The sequence below is a fragment of the Loxodonta africana genome, chromosome 2 (genome assembly GCF_030014295.1).
Source record: "Loxodonta africana isolate mLoxAfr1 chromosome 2, mLoxAfr1.hap2, whole genome shotgun sequence".
In the NCBI taxonomy this organism is placed as follows: Eukaryota; Metazoa; Chordata; class Mammalia; order Proboscidea; family Elephantidae; genus Loxodonta; species Loxodonta africana.
In genome coordinates, this window is record NC_087343.1 from 75065303 (window position 1) to 75082995 (window position 17693).

Here is a 17693-nt window from a genome sequence, read left to right on the forward strand (position 1 = left end):
GATTAAATCTTTAAAATTTCACAAATTTATGAGGTGGGTGCTCTCATTATCATACCTATTTTACAGGTGAGGAAACTGAGGAACAAAGAGGTTAAAGAATTTGTTCGGACACACAGCTAGCGGAGCCAGGATTCCTGCTCTGAGAGGTTGATCCTAGAGCCTGCATTCTTCACTTAGGCTCTACAATTGCCTTCTCTTTGGAGAAGTTTGTTTGTGAAGGAGAGACATCGACAACAGGAATGGTATGTAACATACAAGTTTCTCTGGTCTGTGAGACCACATTTCCCAAACCACAGTAGTCTTAACCCTTATCCAGTCTTTTACTAGGTTCTGTTTCCCAAGGGAATGTTTCCAGGATCCACAAATGTAAGCAGACAGTGCCTGATTTGGAGATAATATCAGAGCCATTATTCCCTGTCCTAAAATGTGACTAGCTGGAGCTGGACTCACAGGGACACATCAACTGGGCCCTGAGGTATAAAGACAATAACGAGGACAATTGTGGAAAAAATCTTTTAGGGATCCTTTCACATAAACAAATCATAAAACACGGTATAAAAGAACCACATACTTTCCACTCTTATCTTTTTTTTTTAATTAGTATTTAGTGAATAGTAAGATTTGTTGGTCCAATGAGAACCCTCCTTACTGAAAACCTGTGCCAATAATTGTTAAGAAAGGCAATTCAGAATGTCGGATCATAGTTTTTAGTCAATCTTTGAAAAGGTGAAGCCTTCAATGGTTTTACCGTTTGTAATGTTAATATGTACTGATGAACCTGTAACGTCCCTCTGAATCGAACAGACATGGCTCTGGCAGCATGCTTGTCTATTTCCCACTTTTGCCTTTTTGAGTATATGCCAAATAAAACTTTTTTTTGCTTTACTAAACTTTTTGATGTTTTTACCTTTTAAATAAGCCATAGTCTGCTTACTTCCTTTGAACAGCAGGTCTGTTTTGAGAAGAAACTGGCTCATTGACCAAGTGAGGAGGTGTGTGCACACCCAGATGGAAAAGTGTAAAAGAAGTCATTCTTTTGCACATGTATTCACTCCTATTAGCAGTCATTGAGTACTCTGCTAGGGTCTGCAGATACTAAGAGCAATGAGGTCATAGCTCCTGTTCCCAGATGCTCATTGCTGGGGGGTGTGTGTTGGGGGGTGGTTTGCTCTCTTGCCTAAGTCACCTGATTCCCTGGAATCCAATGACATGTCAAGACGGCAGGTTCAAACAACCAGTTTGAGAAGTTCTGCTTCAGGTGGTTTTCAATGCACATCTTTTTACTCTGTTATTTATAAACTCTTCTTCCCCCCGATGTACATATACATATATATTCACTATCATATCACCATATTATTTTTCCATAGCAGAATTTTTATTTTTATTATTTGTTTACTTGTTTATGATCTCCCCTGCTTCATAAAGGAAGGCACCTTGTCTGCTGTGACCTGTATCCCCAGCACCACGATGTTATCTGGTGGAAACCCCAGGTTCTTGCTTGGCATGACTCGTATTGGCCAAAAAAGGAGAGACAGGAACGGGAAATGCACCTTCAGTTCATTGTACAAGGAAAGGGAGTCAGAGATGCTGCTGCCAAGACCGCTCGCCAAGGGCGGGCAGGCAAGTTACTTTTAAAGGGGTTTACCAGTAGGTAGTTCATACAAGTTCTGTCAGCAAAATTCTTCATCATATTATGCAAGCGCAAAGGGGTTTACATATAACTTCCAAGCAAAAGCAGGATTCAAATGAAAAGCTGGGGTCCGGGGAAGCCCAGCAAAGGAAACATGATTTTTAATACAGCACTGTGGGGGCTCTCTGTTCTGAATAAGAGCGCCGACACACATTCCAAAAAAACAAAAAAAACCCAAACCCCTTTTGACGGAATCCATTCAGACTCATAGACTCTATAGGACAGAGTAGAGCTGCCCTACAGAGTTTCCAAGGAACGGCTGGTGGGTTCAAACTGCTCTCCTTTTGATCAGCAGGTGAGCTCTTAGCCACTGTGTCACCAGTGCCGCTGACACATTAGACGCTGAAATTTTTTTGATGTTGTTGTTAAATTAATAAATATATACTTTAGCCAAAGAGTTTTATTTCTTAGGGAAGGTTAATGCCTGCTCAGTTTCTAGTCCTCACATAAGGATAAACCTTCTGATGTGCCCAGATAACCTTTTAATTATTAGCAGAGAAAGAAAAAAAACAACATAGAAAAGGAGCTGAGGCCGAATCCAAACAATCCCAACCTCAGGTCCCTGGTGAGCGCTGCCCCTCCCCATGACCAGAGCGCCAGCCGGAACGCCCAGGCTCGCGATAGGACAGGGCATCGCGGGGCTGCGCCTCTGTTCCTTATTGGCTGGTTTGGGAGGGCGTAGCGCGCGGCCCTGACCAATCGCCGGCAGCGTGCTTGGGCACGTGCCGGGGTTGACCGGCGAATCTGAGAGGAGTTTGTGGGGTGTCTGCTGCTGCAAAGACTAGAACAGGGTTGGATCTGTAGTAGAAGGTCCAGGAGGGGAAAGCACTGGCCGCTCTCTCGCTCTCCTCTCTCCTTCTGTGCCCACGGCGATGTGGGCTGCCCTGAGGTTACCCCTGCGTCCGTGCGCCCGGGCCGCTGCCCGTGGGCTGCGCGCCTATCACGGGGACTCGGAGGCCACGTTGGGCACACAGCCAGACTTGGAGTCTGTCGTCTACCAGGTAGGCTGGGTGAGCACCCCAGCAGCCCGGGCCTCAAACCCCTGGTCGGAGCCTGTGATTCCCCTTCCTTCGCCAGGAACGAACTGGACACACTCTGGGGAGCTAGGAAGCATGTGGAGGGTGGGGACACTTTAACAGCTGCTGCTCTTTTCTCTGGAGCCCGGATCGTGATTCTGGGATGCACTAGGGTGTCGTGCAGTTTGAAAAAGAAAATAATTCCAAGTCAAGTAAGTTTTAGTTCACTTTTAGAGCTGACCCTGCACTTTGTATCTCTTCGAAATCAGTGCTTCTTAGGATCTGGGTTAGTATTGTCACTTGGGGATCTTACTGAATATATTCTGGACCTTTTCAATCACTGGAGTGGGGTCCTATATCAACATTATTAATGAAATCCTCAAGGGGTTTGGGGGCAGCCGGCTTTGGGAACCACTGTCCACGCATAGCTAACCCTGCCTGGGTCGTGCTTAACAGACTTTAGTTAAATAGTTGGTTATATTAATAGAAAATGGAAAAATACTTATTCCAGAGTACCTTTGAATGGCCGTTCTTGAAACTGGGAAAGTATCTTAAGGTCAAAGAAACAACTCACAGCTAGTGAGTTGGGATATTTCAACCTGTCCCGTGGTTTCTAAGCTGATACAAATAACATTTAAATTGTGCAAATAACTCACAGAGAAGACACATTAAAGAGCTCCTGCCTTTGGGGAAATAAGGGGATGGAAAGAAAACCAGCAGGTTCAGACAAACAATTTCCAGCAAGATTTCTTGGGGTCAGGAGAGAATGTGTAATTCAGAAACATTAAGTGGTTACGGTGCATTAGGCAGTATTTTGGTACTTGTGTAGGAATGGAGCTCATATTTTAGTGAGAAACACAGAAAGCAGGTAACTGTAGTGCAGCATGATAAGCTATGTCTAAGTTTTTGAAAAGGTGCTCACAGAAAGTTACAGATGGGAAGTAATGAGTAAATTAGATCTCGATGGTTGGGTAGGAGCTAGCCAGATTCAGGGTGGATGATGGGAGGAGAGGCTATACAAACCAAGTGAGTTACAAGAACTTAAGTACTGGGTTATGAAAGCAACCCTATAGAATCCTATTAAAATAAACAAACTGTAAAAAACAAATCTATGTGACAGTTGGGGAAGTGTCTTCACTAACTGGATATAAGGGATTATTGATGTGATAATGGTATTGTGGTTATATATGTATTTTAAGTCTTTATCTTTTAGAGATAATGAAATACAGATGGAGTGTTAGAATGTCTGCGATTTTCTTCAAAATAATTTGTGGCAGGGAAAGGGGTGGGGGCATGGGTGAAACAACTTGACTATATATAGGTAATTGTTGAAGTACATTGGGTACATTCGATTCGTTATCTAAGTCTACTTTTGCACATATTTGAGACTTTCCATGATAGAAAGTTCAGTTTTAAACAGAGAATAAGATTGTTCCTAAGTAAATGGGTTAACCTTTTACATACTTGGCTGAGATAATGGATGCTCTTAGGTTTTTTATTCTTTTTCTCCCTGGCAGGACTAAATTCCAATAGCACATGGAGTGACACGTTGAATAAAATTGGCAAGTCGTATTTTCCCAGCTGTTTCAACAGTGTATTCTGTAGGGTGTCCTAGAATACTGACTGCTTAAAAGTGAAGAAATGCAAGGATGGATGAGGCCCCTTTGCAGACATTCCTTAAACTCGATGAGAAGATCTTTCGTTAAAAACAACAGAATTTGTTGATCTGTGTATTCCAGAAATTGTGTTGAGAGGGGTAGAGATATAAAGTGGAATTTCAAACACTGGATCATTTTAGAAGGCTGCCTACCTGGTAATGGCCCTTGACCATCAATAAGGATTCGTAAGATCAAGGTTTCTGAAACACTTAGACACTTAATTTAGGTGGATCTTTAAAAAAAAAAATGTTTTTATTGAACTTTAGATGAAGGTTTACAGAACAAACTAGTTTCTCATCAAACAGTTAGTACACGCATTGTTGTATGATATTGGTTAACAACCCCACGACATGTCAGCACTCTCCCTTCTCAGCCCTGGGTTCCCTATGACCAGCTTTACTGATCGCTCCTGCTTTCCAGGCCCTGCCCCAGGGCTGGTGTGCCCCTTTAGTCTTGTTCGATCTTTGGCTGAAGGGTGATTAGGTGGATCTTTAACTCTAGAATAAGTGCTAACATTGACATGAATATACTGTAAAAAGCATTAAACAAACAATAGTAGCTTCAGTTTACCTGTGCAGTGAAATAAAGTGTCTTTTCCACATAGCAACAGTGTATTAATTGGGTCTTTTTGTCACCTGTGTGTTGGAAGGTGGTGAATGAGAGCAGAGCAAAGCAGAAGTCAGCATAGTGCACCCATCCCTGAGCCACAGTGTGGGACTGTAGCCCCAGGGTCAGGGCGAAAGCCCCAAAGAGAAGGTTTTGGAGATGCTGCAGACGCCATCTCCCACAGCTCTTCTCCGCCCAAACTGGAGGAGGCCTTTCTACTAAAAAGCCTAGCATTCCATTTTTTTTTTCTATTGTGATTTAGGCGAAAGTTTATAGAGCAAATTAGTTTCTCATTAAACAGCTACTACACAAATCGTTTTGTGACATTGGTTGCCAGCCCCACAATGTGTCAACACTCTCCCCTTTTCCATCCAAGATTCCCTGTTTCCATTCATCCAGGTTACCTGTGCTTTCCTGCCTTCTTGTCTTTGCTTTTGGGCTGATGTGCCCATTAATCGTGTATACATGATTGAACTGAGGCACATCTCCCACGTGTGTTATGGTTGGGCCTATAGACCTGTCTAATCATTGGCTGAAGGGTAAACCTCAGGAGTGGGTTTAGTACTGAGTTAAAAGGGTGTCTGGGAGCTATACTCGGGGTGTCTCCAGTCTCTGTCAGACCGGCAAGCCTAGTCTTTTTTTGTGTGTGTGTGAATTTGAATTTTGCCCTGTATTTTTCTCCCACCCTGCCTGGGACCCTGCCAGAACAGTTATCTTTCTTATAGAGTTCTCTCAGGTGACAAAAGAAGTTAAGGACACAGCCCTTGCTTACAAGCAGTGTTTCCACCTGGAGGTTCTTGGTACAGAGGCCTCACTGGCTGTTCTCAGTCCCTTTATACTTTTCAAGTGACATTATACAAGCTGCTTTAATGCTGCCTCTTGATGATAGGCTGAACAGACATGCTGTGGTGCAGAGCTTTGTTCTCATCTGAGACAGCTCATGAGGAGTTTCGGTATTTGCCAAGTGTGAACCAAATGGATCTCATAACCTGGGCTTAATCATAAAGCAGAGGTCTTGGCTTCCCCTGTTAGTGTCAACAGACACTATGATATTCTGAAAACGTTTCCATAGTAACATGGGAGATTTGTCCCATACCAAACCCTTTCCATCTGATATGTTTCCATTTTGCCCTGAATGGAAACTTGGGAATGGAGATTATAGGCTGGTGTCCCTCTATTTTGTCTGCACATCACAATCACTCAGGGACCTCTTAAAGATCTTAGTGCCTAGGCCACACCCAAGACCAATGTCATCAGAATCTCTGGATGACAGGGAGAACCAGACATCAGCTTTTTTTTTTCTTTTAAACTCCCAGTGATTCTGGTGTATGGCCACGGTTGAGACCACATGGTTGGGTGGCCCAGTGTGGAGAACATGCAGCAGGGTGGCACAGACTTATGTTCTTGAGCCTTATTTTTGTAAAAAGAGAATTGTTTCCTAATATTTTCTACCCCCTCCGCCTTTTTTGTTTCTGTTTAGGAAAACTACGAACAGATGAAAGCACTAGTCAGTCAACTCCATGAACGAGCACAGCATATAAGACTGGGTAAACAGCATTTATTCTTCAGTTTATTACTGTTTTTTTTTTTTTTTTTACCAAAATGTTGCTTTATAGTTACTGGTTTTAGGAAGAACACATAGCATTAAGCTTTGGACTCTTCAAGACTATGCATTTGCTAATATGTAAACAACCAGACCTGCTGCCATGAGTCGATTCTGACTCACAGCGAGCCTGTAGGACAGCAGAACTGCTGCATAAAGTTTCCAAGGCTGTAAATCTTTATGGGAGCAGATTGCCATGTCTTTCTCCCAAGGAGTAGGTGGTGGGTTCAAACCGCTGACCTTTCAGTTAACAGCTAAGCTCCTAACCACTGTTCCACCGGGGCTCTTCGCCGATATGCAGGCGTTTTATTTCAATTTATGTTTCCTATTACTAGGTTTTTTACTAGGTTAGTTCTTCCTGCTTATACAGCATTGTCACTATTTTGAATGAATTAAAAACTAAAATTTATCAAATTTTTAGCTATTTTTTCTTAAAGTCTTATTTCAGCCACAGCATTACACTGAAATTTTTCTCCTACTTAAAGCAACTTGAAACATTTCCTGCTCATCAGCTGTGTTCATGCTGTATACTAAACTTCACACAATTACGCATTTTCTGCTGTGTTGCATAGCTTGGAAATAATTTCTCTGTGGGCTTCTTGCTAATTAAATAAATGGGATTTCCTAAAAACTTTTGCAAATTATCACTAATTCATATTTTTAAACCGGACATTCTTTCTACTTGGACAGAATTGTATAGGGAGGCGTATGAAATATTAATGCAGAAACAAATACCTTGTGATATGGTGAGATTCATTATTCTGTTGTGGTGTTTTTGGTATCTAAGACAATTTTCCTTTTATAGGGCCATGTGACTTGAATACAGAATAAAGCCCGAGTACAGACCATTTTCAAAATAAGATTCTTAATATATTATATATTACAAGTACTTTATTTAGGAGGACGTATATGAATTTTGTAGCCTTCATCTTTAAAAACATCTTTTCAGCATGTTAATAGAGCGTTTTTTCTGTTATATCTGTAAATCTGTGGATTTAAGAGTGTTACATTCTTAGATGTGATCTTACTACATGCAGAGGACAGACTCCCAGTACAGGTAATTAGGGAAATAATTCAGACAAATCTTGGTAGATTTCTCTTTAGTTTAAATAAAAATACCATTTATGTGATTTTTTTTTTTCTCTTTGAGGACTTTAAGGATGAGGCAAGATAATTGACTTATGGTAGATGAACAAAGAGGCAATCTGAAGTTGCTTACTCAAGTGGGTAGTGTCTTAGGGAAGAAAGCAGCTCAGTTTGAGGAATGGAACCCCTTTGCAGTGGACCATTTTGCCTTTGGGCCTAGTTCTGAGAGGAGGACCATGCGTGAGCCGATGATTAGAGGCCAACCTGACTAGGCGGGATCACCTGAGCCTGATGCTGACTTAGCCTCAGGAGGCCTGTGGTAATGCAGTAAAAGCCTGGGAAAACAGAGGCTCAAGAAGGCTTCCAGATTGGAGAGTAAGAACAATCTGCTCTTGGAGGACGGGTGAACATGTCCCCTGAGGACACAGGAAAATCTGCTTTAAGAACTCCTTTGTCCCGGGGTGAAGACATCAGCTCAGGTGATAAGAGATTGGAAAGTTCTTCAGAAGAGACTAACACCGATAACGGCAGAAACCCTGGACCTAGTAAGAGTGTAGGACCAGGAGAAACAGCAGCTGGTGTCCGCTGAACAGAGAAGTGGCAGCAGAGCATTCTGATAGTAGCGGGCTGAGAACTGTAATGCTCTTAGCACCAGAAGCAATGGAGACCACGAGTGGGCCAGGGCGGCAGCAAAAACCCCAGCTGAGAGTGAGAGGCCCAGAGGCAGCTGTGGCAGGCAGCAAGATGAGTGGGACTGAGCAGCTGCAGGTGGGCCTGAGCAGCTGCAGGTGGGCCTGAGCAACTGTAAATGGGCCGGGCAGTGACAAAAAATCCCACCAAGGCACAGGAGGTCCTGCCTGCGGAACCTGGGTGTACTCTGAGTAGTTCTGCTTGGAGCACCTAAACCACGGTGCACCTGCTGACAACTGACGTGCTTGCCCAGTGATGAAAGAGAGAGCATCGATTTCTCACCATGAAACTGTGAACTTAGTTTCTGTTTATTGTTTTCTGTCTACTTTCCATCACAAAACTGTTATTTACTGTTTGAGATGTACTTTTGTAATTAAAATGACTTTCACTATTGCCAAAATGTCTCAACGTAACATCCTTGGAGAGAGTATTGCTACTAGTTGGGGTTCTGTGCCTTGTGCAGCAGTGCACTCAGTATTTTGGTCCTTTGTAGAATTTTGAAATTGGTGGGGTGGACTGGTTTTGTTATTTTAATAATTAAGTAGTTTTGGTCAAATTATTTAATCCCTGTAGTAAATTTTCAATAACTCATAACTTGAGACTCTGAATTATAGGTGTTCACTACAAACAGACATTTCTGTCTTCTCTCCACTTAAGAGATTAATCAAAATTAATTGAAAAGGGCAGAAAATAGACTCATTTGGAATATTACAGTTTTTGTCTTTTTTTACCATTGCAGTTGAGTCAAAATCAATTAAACTCTTTACTGTGACATAAGCAAACAGAAAACAGAGAGTGGGAGCAGTTAAAGCAAAGACTTCATTCACATAGTAATAATTGCTCCTTTCTACCTATGAGGGTATTGGAAAGAGCTTAAAAAAATGAAGGCTATAAAATTCATATAGCTGCTTAAGAATATTATTTCAAAAGTGGCCTGTATTCTGATTCTTTTTTTTTTTTTTTTTAAGAGTTTCCCATTTGCAGGACTTCATTTTACTTTTTATCGCAGAAAATTTCAAGTATATACAAAAGCAAGGAGAGTAATAATATAAAACACATGTGCCTGTCACCCAGCTCTAACAGTGCTCAATTATGAATGAAGCAAGTAAAGCAGATTTAGAGATACAACGTGTCTTAGATGGTGGATCAATCCCTACGTAATAGAAACTAAAACAAGTCCTATTGCTAAAGCCAGTAGGGTTTTTGTTGCTTTTAATCATTGTTGTTAGGTGCTGTTGAGTCAGTTCTGACTCATAGCGACCCTACATACAACAGAATACATACACTGTGGGTCCTGCGCCATGTCCACATGTTGTTGTTACGCTTGGGCCCTTTGTTGCAGCCACTGTGTCAGCCCATCTCGTTGAGGGTCTTCCTCTTTTTTGTTGACCTTGTACTTTACCAAGCATGATGTCCTTCTCCAGGAACTCATCTCTCCTGATAACATGTCCAAAGTATGCTTCTAAGGAGCATTCTGGTTGTACTTCTTCCAAAAACAGATTTGTTTGATCTTTTGGCAGTCCATGGTATATTCAATATTCTTTGCCAACACCACAATTCAAAGGCATCATTTCTTCTGTCTTCTTTATTCATTGTCTAGCTTTCCCATGCATGTGATGCAATTGAAAATACCATGGCTTGGGTCAGGTGCACCTTAGTCTTCAAGGTGACATCTTTGCTTTTCAACACTTTAGAGAGGTCTTTAAAGAGGTCTTTTGCAGCAGAAGACCAAAAGACCTTTTAGTCATAAAGAGTTATAAATGATATGAGATGAAGCAGAGCAGAGAGTATTAGGTAACAATGAGCTGAGATTCATGTTTGCAGTTGCAGACAAAAGTCAGCTGAGAGAAGTTAATCAGAAGCCAACAAAAAGTCTGGGAGACAATATTAGGTAACAATGAGCTGAGATTCATGTTTGCAGTTTCAGACAAAAGTCAGCTGAGATAAGTTTATCAGCAACCAACAAAAAGTCTGGGAGACAAGCCTGGGTACAACAGTCACTGTTTTACCAAAAAATGTAACTTGCTCTCAAAGTAAGAGAAAGGGTGAAATGTGAGGTAGCCTCATCCTACTGCTCAAGGAAGCATATAGCACTCATGCAGACGGTGTTTTTTTTTTTTTTTAATTGTGCTTTAAGTGAAAGTTTACAAATCAAGTCAGTCTCTCATACAAAAAGTTATACACACCTTGCTATGTACTCCTAGCTGCTCTGCCCGATGAGACAGCACACTCTTCTCCTCCCTGTATTCCCTGTGTCCATTCAGCCAGCTCCTGTCCCCATCTGCCTTCTTATCTTGTCTCCATGTATCCTGATTCTTTAGTTTCAAGCCACAGAAATCCAAATCAAACTTATTTAATCTAGAAAGCAGCATTTATTGGTTCTTGTAACCAAACCATGAAAAGGTGACTGGATCCAGGGGCTCCAGGGAACATAGCCATCACTCCCAAAAGTTTCCTCTGCTCCATTGTAACCTCTCCCTCCTTCACCTACCCCTAAACACACCTCAGTAGAGAACTTGGCCAGTGGTTGGGAGAACTGATCTGCCTTAATTCACACTATCATGTTACTAAGTCTTTCTGTCCCAGCATTATTTTAATTTAAAAAGACTATTAGATGCGTGATAGAATTTTCTCAGTAACCTTAAAACAGATTTAATTTTAAAAATATGTCATTCACCTCTGCAGGAAAAAAAAAAAAAAAATCCCTTCAAATATGGTGAAGAGTCCTGGTTGGAAAAATAAGGTTCAACTTGGGAAGCTTGTTTGAAACAGATACGAACTTATTTTTCTCACCCGAAGACCAAAAAAAAAAAAAAGGAGGCTTAAATACCTTAACGTTTCATTAAATAAAGACAATATGAAGGTGGAATTGTTGGACAACAATGAAAATATGATACAATTTGATACTTTTATTCCTAATCTGTTATGGTTGGTTTGCTGAGTGAGAGTGGGTTATAGGTGTTCCCAAGACATGGAGCTCCTCAGTGCTTGTGTTGGCTGAATGAGGCTTGGTACATCTCTGGCATCAAGCAACCTCACCATATTACCTCAGCAGGCTCTTCAGTTAGTGTAATTTTCTCTGTCACGTTGTGAACAATATTGGGAACAACTAGTAAAGAAAATCTCTGAGTTAAGATACTAACAAAAGGGGTCTTTTTAATTGCTATATAAGCTGTTCAAGCTCTGTCCTATTTGAGGGCCTCAAAAGTTATGGGTTGCTAATGTCACCTTTAGGTATCTTTTACTGTGCTTATCATGGAAGTTATTTCTAAAATAATGCTTTCATTTGGTACAAATGAAGGTAGGAGTTTTTCAAACTTCTCATAGCATGTAGCGCAGTACTAGATATATGTAGTAGGTTATTTAATAAATGTGATGGAGATAAGGCAGAATTTGCAATGCATGAATTGTAGAAAAATGCTGTGTAATTTCTTTAGTTACTAGTGAATTCAGAAAATGCATAATGTACTGAGGGGTCAGGGATAGTTTGCTTAGGAAAAAAGTCAGTTTATTTACTTTAGAAAGTTGGCAGCTTGTTAAGTTGAGTGAATGATCTGAAAAATTTGCAGTTTCTCACAGGATTAAGTCGAACTTTTTTTTAAAGAGTCACTCTGTTTTGGACTAAACCTTCTAAGTTTCTCTGGCATTAAGTTAAATGGAGATCTTGTATCATGTAAATATAATCTAATCTTGTTTTATCATAGGAGGTGGTGAGAAAGCCCGAGCCCTTCACATATCAAGAGGAAAACTGTTACCTAGAGAAAGAATCGACAATCTTATAGATCCAGGGTTGGTACCTACCTGTGTGCTAACAGAGTGTTCTCTATTCCTTGGTACTCATAAAATGATTTTGAATTCTAATTCTTATTGTAATGACTGAAATAAGCATTTTAAGTGATAAAAGTATTATCACATTATAGGAAAATAAAATCCCCTGTAATTCTGCCATCCTGACATAAATGCTTTTTATCATTCATCCAACAATGAATGTTTATTGAGAGTCTACTAAGAGCCCTGGTGGCACAGTGGTTAAGAGCTAAGCTGCTAACCAAAAGGTTGGCAGTTTGGATCTACCAGCTGCTCCTTGGAAACCCTATGGGGCAGTTCTACTCTGTCCTATAGGGTTGCTATGAGTCAGAATTGACTTGACCGCAACAGGTTTGGTTTTTGTTTTTTTTTTTTTGGTAGTAGGTGTCAGACATCGTTTGAGGTGCTAATGATACATCAATGAACAAAATAGACAAAGACTCCTGCCCTCCTGAAAGTAGAGTTTACATTGTAGCAGGGGGAAATAGAAAATAAATAATAAATGTAATAAGTAAATTATATAGAATGTTGGAAGGTGGTAAATGCCATGGGTAAAAGAAAAAGTAGACCAGGGTAAGGGGGAGAAAGAGTTGGGGTTAGTTGTGGTTTTACATGGGGTGGTCAGGGTAGGCCTCCCTGAGAAGGTGGCACTTGAACAAGATTTGAAGGCATGAATAGAGAGAGTTCTGCAAATATTTGGGGGAAGAGTGTTCTAGGCAGAGAGAACATGGCTAGCGCAAAGGCCCTGAGGTGAGGGTGTGCCTGGTATTCTCAAGGAGCTGCCAGGAGGCCAGAATGACTGGAGCGAAGAGTAGTAGGAGGCAGGGGTTGAGATTATGTAGGACCTTGTTGGCTATTCTAAGAGTTTTGGCTCTTACCTTGAGAGAAATGGGAACCATTACACGGTTTTGAGCAGGAGGCTATTATGGTGTATCTGACTTATGTTTTTCTGGCTAAAAAAAAAAAAAAATGCTGTGAGTAGAGTAGGGCAGCAAGGGTGGAAGCAACAGGATAGTTAGAAAACTATTGTAGTGATTCAAGGGAGAGATGATGGTAACTTTGACTAGGGTGGTAGTAGTTGAGGTAGGAAGAATAGTCAGATTCTGGCTATATTGTGAAGACAGAGCTGACAGAATTTTCTGAAGGGTTGCTTGTGCGATGAGAGAGAGGAGTAGATGAAGATGCCAAAAAACATATTTTTTCTTATGACAAAAGCAGTATTAATATAGGAAATATTAAACATGGACACCAACACAGAGACAACCACTGTTAACACCTAGTAGTGTATATCCTTGAAACCATTTTTATGTATATATGTATCAGACACCTACATATATATATATATATATATATGTTTTTTAAACAAAAAGTTGAATCATACTAAATGTGTTTTATGACTTCCCTTTTTTCCACTTACTGTACCTTGAACCACCAGTCATCCGCCAGTTTGTTGTACTGTGGTGGCTTCTGTGTTCCTATGATACTGGAAGCTATGCCATCTGTATTTCAGATATCAGGAGTGTCACCAGTGGTAGACAGGTTTCAGCAGAGCTTCCAGACTAAGAGAGACTAGGTAGAAGAACCTGGCAATCTACTTCTAAAAATATTGGATGGTGAAAACCTTTTGAATAGCAGTGGAACACTGTCTGATATAGTGCCAGAAGATGAGTCCCTCAGGTTGGAAGGCACTCAAAATACAACTGGGAAAGAGCTATCTCTACAAAGTATGGTTGACCTTAATGACGTGAGTGGAGTAAAGCTTTCGGGACCTTCAGTTGTTGATGCGGCACAACTCAAAATGAGAAAAAACAGCTGCAAACATCCGTTAATAATCAGAACATGGAATGTATGAAGTATGAATCTAGGAAAATTGGAAGTCGTCAAAAATGAAACGGAATGCACAATGTTCGATATTCTAGGCATTAGTAAGATAAAATGGACTGGTATTGGCCATTTTGAATTGGATCATCATATAGTCTATTATACCAGGAATGACAAATCGAAGAGGAATGGCATTGCATTCATTGTCAAAAAGAACATTTCAAGATCTGTCCTCAAGTACAACACTGTCAGTGGTAGGATAATATTTATAGGCATACAAGGAAAATAGTTAATACGACTATTATTCGTATTTATAAACCAATCACTAATGCCAAAGATTAAGAAATTGAAGATTTTTACCAACTTCAGCTGTCTGAAATTGATCTAACATGCAATCAAGATGCACTGATAATTACTGCTGCTTCGAATGCAGAAGTTGAAAGCAAAGAAGAACTGGTAGTTTGAAACTAGCCTTGGTGATAGAAACGATGCTGGAGATTGCATGATAGAATTTTATAAGACAGTGACTTCATTGCAAATTCCTTTTTTCAACAACATAAACAGCGACTATATGTGTACCTTGTTGGATACAATACAAAGGAATCAAATTGACTACATCTGTAGAAAGATGATGGAGAACCTCAGTATCATCTGTCAGAGCAAGGCCGGGGCTGACTGAAGAACAGATCGTCAATTGTACATATGCAAGTGCATATTGAATCTGAAGAATACTAAAACAAGTCCACGAGAGCCAAAGTATGACCTTGAGTATATCCCACCTGGATTTAGAGACCATCTCAAGAATCGATTTGATGCATTGGACACTAATGATTGAAGACCAGGAGAACTGTGGGATGACATCAAGAATATCATACAGGAAGAAAGCAAAAACCATTAAAAAAAAAAAAAAAAACAGGAAAGAAAGAAAATACCAAGTGGATGTCAAAAGAGACTCTGAAACTTGCTCTTGAACATAGAGTAGCTAAAGCGAATGAATGGGAGAAATGATGAAGAGCTGAACAGATGATTTCAAAGGGCAGCTCTAGAAGACAAAATAAAGTATTATAATGAAATGTGCAAAGACCTAAAGTTAGAAAACCAAAAGAGAAGAACAAGCTCAGCATTTTTCAAGCTGAAAGAACTGAAGAGAAATTCAAGCCTCAACAAGCGGCCATCTAAGATGCATCAATTGGTCTCAACCCACCTGGAGCAGAGGAGAATGAAGAACACCAGAGACACAAGGAAAAGAACCAAAGAGACAGAAAGGGCCACATAAACTAGAGGCTACATCAGTCTGAGACTGGAAGAACTAGATGGTGCCTGGCTACCACTGATCACTGCCCTGACAGGGAACACAACAGAGACTCCCTGATGGAGCAAGAGAACAGTGGGATGCAGATCTCAAATTCTCGTAAAAAGACCAGGGTTAATGGTCTCACTGAGACTAGAGGGACCCTGGACTCTTTGTTAGCCCAAGACTGGAACCATTCCTGAAGCCAACTCTTTACACAGGGATTGGACTGGCCTTTAAGATAGAAAATGATACTGGTGAATAGAAACATAAGACTGTAAGGCAACTCCTGTCTGGAGGCGAGATGAAAAGGAAGAGGGGAACAGGAGCTGATTGAACGGACATGGGGAATACTGGGAGGAGAGGAGGAATGTGCTGTTTCATTAGGGGAAGAGCAGCTAGGAGTACATAAACCCAGACCCACTGCTGTCGAGTCGATTCTGACTCACAGTGACCGTATAGGAGTACATAGCAAGGTGTATATAACTTTTTGTGTGAGAGACTGACTTGATTTGTAAACTTTCACTTAAAGCACAATAAATAAAAAAAATTCAAGCCTCGAGTTGCAGTATTGAAGGATTCTGTGGTAAAATATTGGATGATGCAGAAGCATCAAAAGAAAATGGAAGAAATACAGAGAGTCACTGTACCAAAAAGAATTGGTCGACATTCAACCATTTCAGGAGGTAGCATATGATCAAGAACTTCTGGTATTTAAGGAAGAAGTCCAAGTTGCACTGAAGGCATTGGTGAAAAACAAGCCTCCAGGAACTGATGGAATACCAATTGAGATGTTTCAACAAACACACAACACTGGAAGCACTCACTTGTCTGTGCCAAGAAATTTGGAAGATAGCTACCTGGTCAACCGACTGGAAGAGATCCGTATTTGTGCCCATTCCAAAGAAAAAGTGATCCATGCAAATGTGGAAATTATCAAACAATGTCATTAATATCACGTGCAAGTAAAATTATGCTGAAGGTAATTAAAAAGTGGTGGCAGCAGTACATCAACAAGGAACTGCCAAGCCAGATTGAGGAGAGCATGTGGAACAAGGGATATCATTGCTGATGTCTGATGGATCTGGCTGAAAGCAGAGAATACCAGAAAGATTTTTACCTGTGTTTTATTGACTATGCAAAGGCATTCAGATTTGTGGATCATAACATATTATGGGTAATATTGAAAGAATGGGAATTCCAGAACATTTAATGGTGCTCATGAGGAACCTGTACATATAGACCAAGAGGCAGTCATTCGAACAGAACAAGGGTTAGTATGTGGTTTAAAATCAGGAAAGGTGTGCCGCAGAGTTGTATCCTTTTACCATACTTATTCAGTTGTATGCTGAGCAAATAATCTGAGAAGATGGACTATATGAAGAAGAATGCGGCATCAGGATTGGTGGAAGACTCATTAACAACCTCTGCTTGCTGAAAGATGACACGACTTTGCTTGCTGAAAGCAAAGAGGACTTGAAGGACTTACTCATGAAGATCAAAGACTACAGGGTTCAGTATGAATTACACCTCAACTTAAACAAAACAAAACTTGGCAGCTCTGGACCAATAAGCAGTATAATATAAACGGGGAAAATACTGAAATCAATTTTATTTTACTTGGATCCGTAGTCAATGCCCATGGAAGCAGCAGTCAAGAAATCAAATGACATATTGCACTGGGCAAATCTGCTGCAAAAGACCTCTTTAATGTGTTAAAAAGTGAAGATGTCACTTTGAGGACTAAGCTGCCCCTGACCCAAGCTATGGTATGTGAAAGCCGGACAGTGAAAAAGGAAGACTGAAGAAGAGTTGAGGCCTTTGAATTATGGTGTTGACAAAGAAGAATGAACAAATCTGTTTTGGACGAAGTATAGCCAGAATGCTACTTAGGAGCAAGGATGGCAATATTTTATCTCAAGTACTTTGGAGACACTATTAGGAGTCCCTGTAGAAGGACATCATGCTTGATAAAGTAGAAGGTCAGTGAAAAAAGAGGAAGACCTTCAATGAGATGGATTGACACAGTGGCTGTCAACAGTGGGCTCAATCATAGCAACGACTGTCTTGAGGGTGACCCACAACCAGGGAGTGTTTCATTCATTTGTACATAGGGTCGATATGAGTCAGAACTCACTCGATGGCACCTAACAACAGCAAGAGCAAAAATGACAACAACAGCAGCACATCTTAAATGTTTATGTAACAGAGATAGAATAGTGCAGTGGTTAAGAGCTTGATCCTTGGGGCCAAACTCCTTTTTTGTGTGTTTGTTGACAGTTTCTTTATTCCACTGAATTTTCTGTGCTATTTTTCTTTGTGTATTTTCTTTTCATTCATTTCATTGTTGTTGATTTTATATTTGCTGAGCCTGTTTTTCTTGTTTTTTATTTTGATGTGTAGGATTGCTAGTTTCATTTGTGGT

General features: G+C 40.6%; 1 protein-coding gene across 3 annotated transcripts in view; it reads left to right on the plus strand.

Moving 5' to 3' along the window:
• Window positions 1-2420: 2420 nt before the first annotated feature.
• The window catches only part of MCCC2 (methylcrotonyl-CoA carboxylase subunit 2), an 80411-nt gene continuing 65138 nt past the window's right edge, over window positions 2421-17693 (plus strand). The window contains exons 1-3 of one of the 3 annotated variants that reach the window (XM_003408091.4): window positions 2421-2691; window positions 6451-6517; window positions 12054-12138. In XM_003408091.4, the coding sequence (XP_003408139.1) occupies window positions 2563-2691; window positions 6451-6517; window positions 12054-12138 (281 nt within the window). In that variant the 5' untranslated portion in view covers window positions 2421-2562. The other 2 variants (XM_064272964.1, XM_023545532.2) reach the window with 2 other exon arrangements.